Source organism: Scardinius erythrophthalmus (assembly GCF_964197995.2).
Source record: "Scardinius erythrophthalmus genome assembly, chromosome: 10".
Lineage (NCBI taxonomy): Eukaryota > Metazoa > Chordata > Actinopteri > Cypriniformes > Leuciscidae > Scardinius > Scardinius erythrophthalmus.
In genome coordinates, this window is record NC_138230.1 from 16,510,402 (window position 1) to 16,513,577 (window position 3,176).

Consider the following 3,176-nt stretch of genomic DNA (forward strand, 5'->3'; position numbering starts at 1 on the left):
CAGGCAACATATTTTCCCCAGAGATTGTCATCCTGACTACTTTTTCTGCGACTGAAAACCAGGAAACGCTTCACTATTCTGTTCGATGCTGATGTTCACGCGCCGTTTAAAGCTCCTCAAATATTACAAGTATTATTGACATGATAATTCGCACTTTTAGGAACATTTCTGGCGTGAAATGGATTAATGAACTTATACTAATTAGAAAAATCAAATGTAAGTATTCTATTAGGCTACTTAAATTGTGAATATTGATGGTAACTGTACGATGAGACCGTGCAAGAGAGATCGGGAAGTCTTACAACACGTTTTATTTGTAGCAAATTTTTTCCCCTCAAACTTTTAAATAATATTGTAATATTTACCTGCTTTAAATTAAAGTATTTTTAAACTGTGTAAATGTCAAGTAAGTCGTAACCAGGGTAATTTAACAGTAGGCTATGGACTGTTACATCTTTTGACATGGACGTTTTAAATGTTGTGCATAAATATATTATGGTAATGCTTAAAACATAACATACAGCGTTTGTTAGTTACTTTCTCAATTGTAAATATAGCCTATACAATGTCTTATCTTTGTGGATCCAGTATAAGTACACTGTTGCAACCCTCCCCCATCTCTCTCTCTCTCTCTGTATATGTATATGTATATGTAAATGTATACGATTTAGCATTTAGATGGAAAGCTTGTATAGATTAAGGTAAACAATAACCTGCTGTTTCCATTAAATACCAGTTTTGTCATTTATCACTTTTAAAATGGTCATAAATTACATTATAAGCCAGATGTGAAATAATATTTGTCTTAGTGTTTTGTGCTTTATCTAAAACTGAATGGTTTTTATTTTTTGTTATAAATTGTTGTCTTTGTCCTCATACTGCAGCATCTGCCTGCTATGAGATGAACATACGAATAGAAGTTCAAATGGCTGATCTTAAAGTCCTCTTTTGTGGTCAAGACGCTGTCCAGACCGATCACCTTGACTGGTCCCTAAAACACCAGCAAAGTCATCACTCAGTGTGTGTAGATGAAAGAGCCCTTTACAATGAAGAGTGCTGCCAGGCGTATCTGGAGGAGAATGTTAATGAGGCCAACAGGCTTTCAGAACCATGGACAGCGACTCTGCCAATTGGGCGACTCTGCAAACTCAATGAATGGGGATTCGACGAAGAAGTTGAGGTGTGTTATGATGAGCAGTATGAAACAGCTTTTCCAGGTGTGGCTGACATTACTGACCATAAAGACGGTGACCAGGAGACCATCTATGACAACTTCAGTTGGAATTCATCCAAAGACCTCCAAGAAGGCGCCCCAGAATGCTCCCTTCTTTCAGTTGACGATTTCATGGTGGATTCATCGGAAAAGTCAGTGGATTATGGATTTATAGGTGCTGTTACCTTTTTAGTTACTGGGATCTCCTTGGTTGTCATCTCCTACACGGTCCCACGTGATGTCAAAGTGAATCCCGACACCGTTTCCGCCCGGGAGATGGAGCGCTTGGAGAGGGAGAACGCCCGAGTGGGCGCTCACCTGGACAGGTGTGTGATTGCAGGGCTGTGCCTCCTCACACTCGGAGGTGTGTTACTGTCAACCTTGTTGATGATCTCCATGTATAAAGGGGAGATGATCAGGAGACAAGCGTTTGCCTACTCCAAGCACCAAGCCAGACTGTACGGCTCTATAAATTTCAGAAGTGGCGCGAGCCCGACCGGTGCTCCTTCGCTTTTGTCCCTCGATGAAGATGAAGGTCCTGTTGAAGTCTTGAGTTGAAGCCAAAAAACATATCTTGTCAGTTCTTCAAATGATCATAACAGCTTTGTGAGACTGTGATCTAATTATAAATACATGTTTTTGTTCATATTTAAAAAAATAAATGTGATAAATTACTACTAAATTTGAGTTTAAACTGAATAAACGACTACACTGGGTAATACCAACTAAAGTAATTTAAAGGGTCCAATCAGGTTGAAATTCTACACTTTTTACACTGTATGTAATAGACAATTAAATGTTACATCGATGAAAATGTAACATACCAACATGGATTTGAGTCCTGTTTATGTGAACAATGTCCTTGTGTGAGTTTGTGCATTTTTCCAAAGCATATGTTCTTGTATATATACAGCATGCTTTACTAGTGCAGTTATATAAGCCTCTCAATTGGTGTGATGAGTTTCTTTGGGTATGCAACTTTTTACTATCATAGGACCATGAAAATATCTTGCCAAATGCGCATTCGTGTCATATTTAGCAGTTGTCACATTGGAAAAGAAAAAAAGGCTTTTTTATTCTTCATTTTTTGAGGGGACCTGGCTTCGCAGACTATGTCTGACAGCTGACTTAATCATCAGCCATTGTATGAAAACCTCTCTCCAATCAGGAGGGACGGAGATTTATTCCAGCGCCTCTGAAGCCAGTCAAATCTATACATTTGCATTCGCATTTGCATAAAAATGCCCACTATAAACAGCTTTGCAACAGAGGTAACATGAATGCACACCAGGGAGATTTGAACTATTTTTTTGTGAGCTTAGTTTATTAAGAGAATATCTGTGGTTTTAATGCACATGGGATGCGGGAAATGTGCGAGCAGATGTCTCTCTCTTTTTCCTCTCTACCTCTCATCAGCGTGCCAGTGTACTGGAGGAGTCTCATGGGAAATGACTGCTCTATGTTTCTCCTTCCCAATAGCAACTAACCCCATTAGAGTCACACATCATAACACGTAATGACCTGAAAGAACCGAATCCAGAATGCAGACCGCAGCAAAAGGCACATACCGTCGTGTAGATCATCATCCCCCAAAGCACAAGCTGTCAGAAACGAGTAAAGAGAATTAACCTGAAAAAGTGTTCAGGATTTTTGAAAATATCTTCTTTTATGTTCAATAGAAGACTTAAGTCGTGCAGATTTGGAATGACATTAGGGTGAGTAATAATGACAGGATTTGGGAACACTTTATAATAGCAGAATCTAGACGTATAAGCCTCAGGTTGCAGGTCAAGGTAAAAAATGTGTCCGTGAGGCTTTAAACAGAAGCTTTTGGTGCTTCTGCTGAGGAGAGCGGTCCGTATAAGAAACGCTTACGGAGGGCCGGATCAGATTATCCCTCGCTATACACCAGCACTGCAGACAAGATTTCTGACACCAGTGTTCTTTTCATCCCATTTCTACT

General features: G+C 39.5%; 1 protein-coding gene across 1 annotated transcript; it reads left to right on the forward strand.

The window, feature by feature from the left end:
* Nucleotides 1-925: 925 nt before the first annotated feature.
* On the forward strand, nt 926-1,771 carry LOC308697956 (transmembrane protein 74; the record flags this gene model as incomplete). The annotated part of the gene is made up of 1 exon (XM_081377693.1): nt 926-1,771. One exon carries the CDS (start codon nt 926-928, stop codon nt 1,769-1,771), a length of 846 nt encoding a protein of 281 aa, XP_081233819.1.
* Between the last annotated feature and the right edge of the window lie 1,405 nt (nt 1,772-3,176).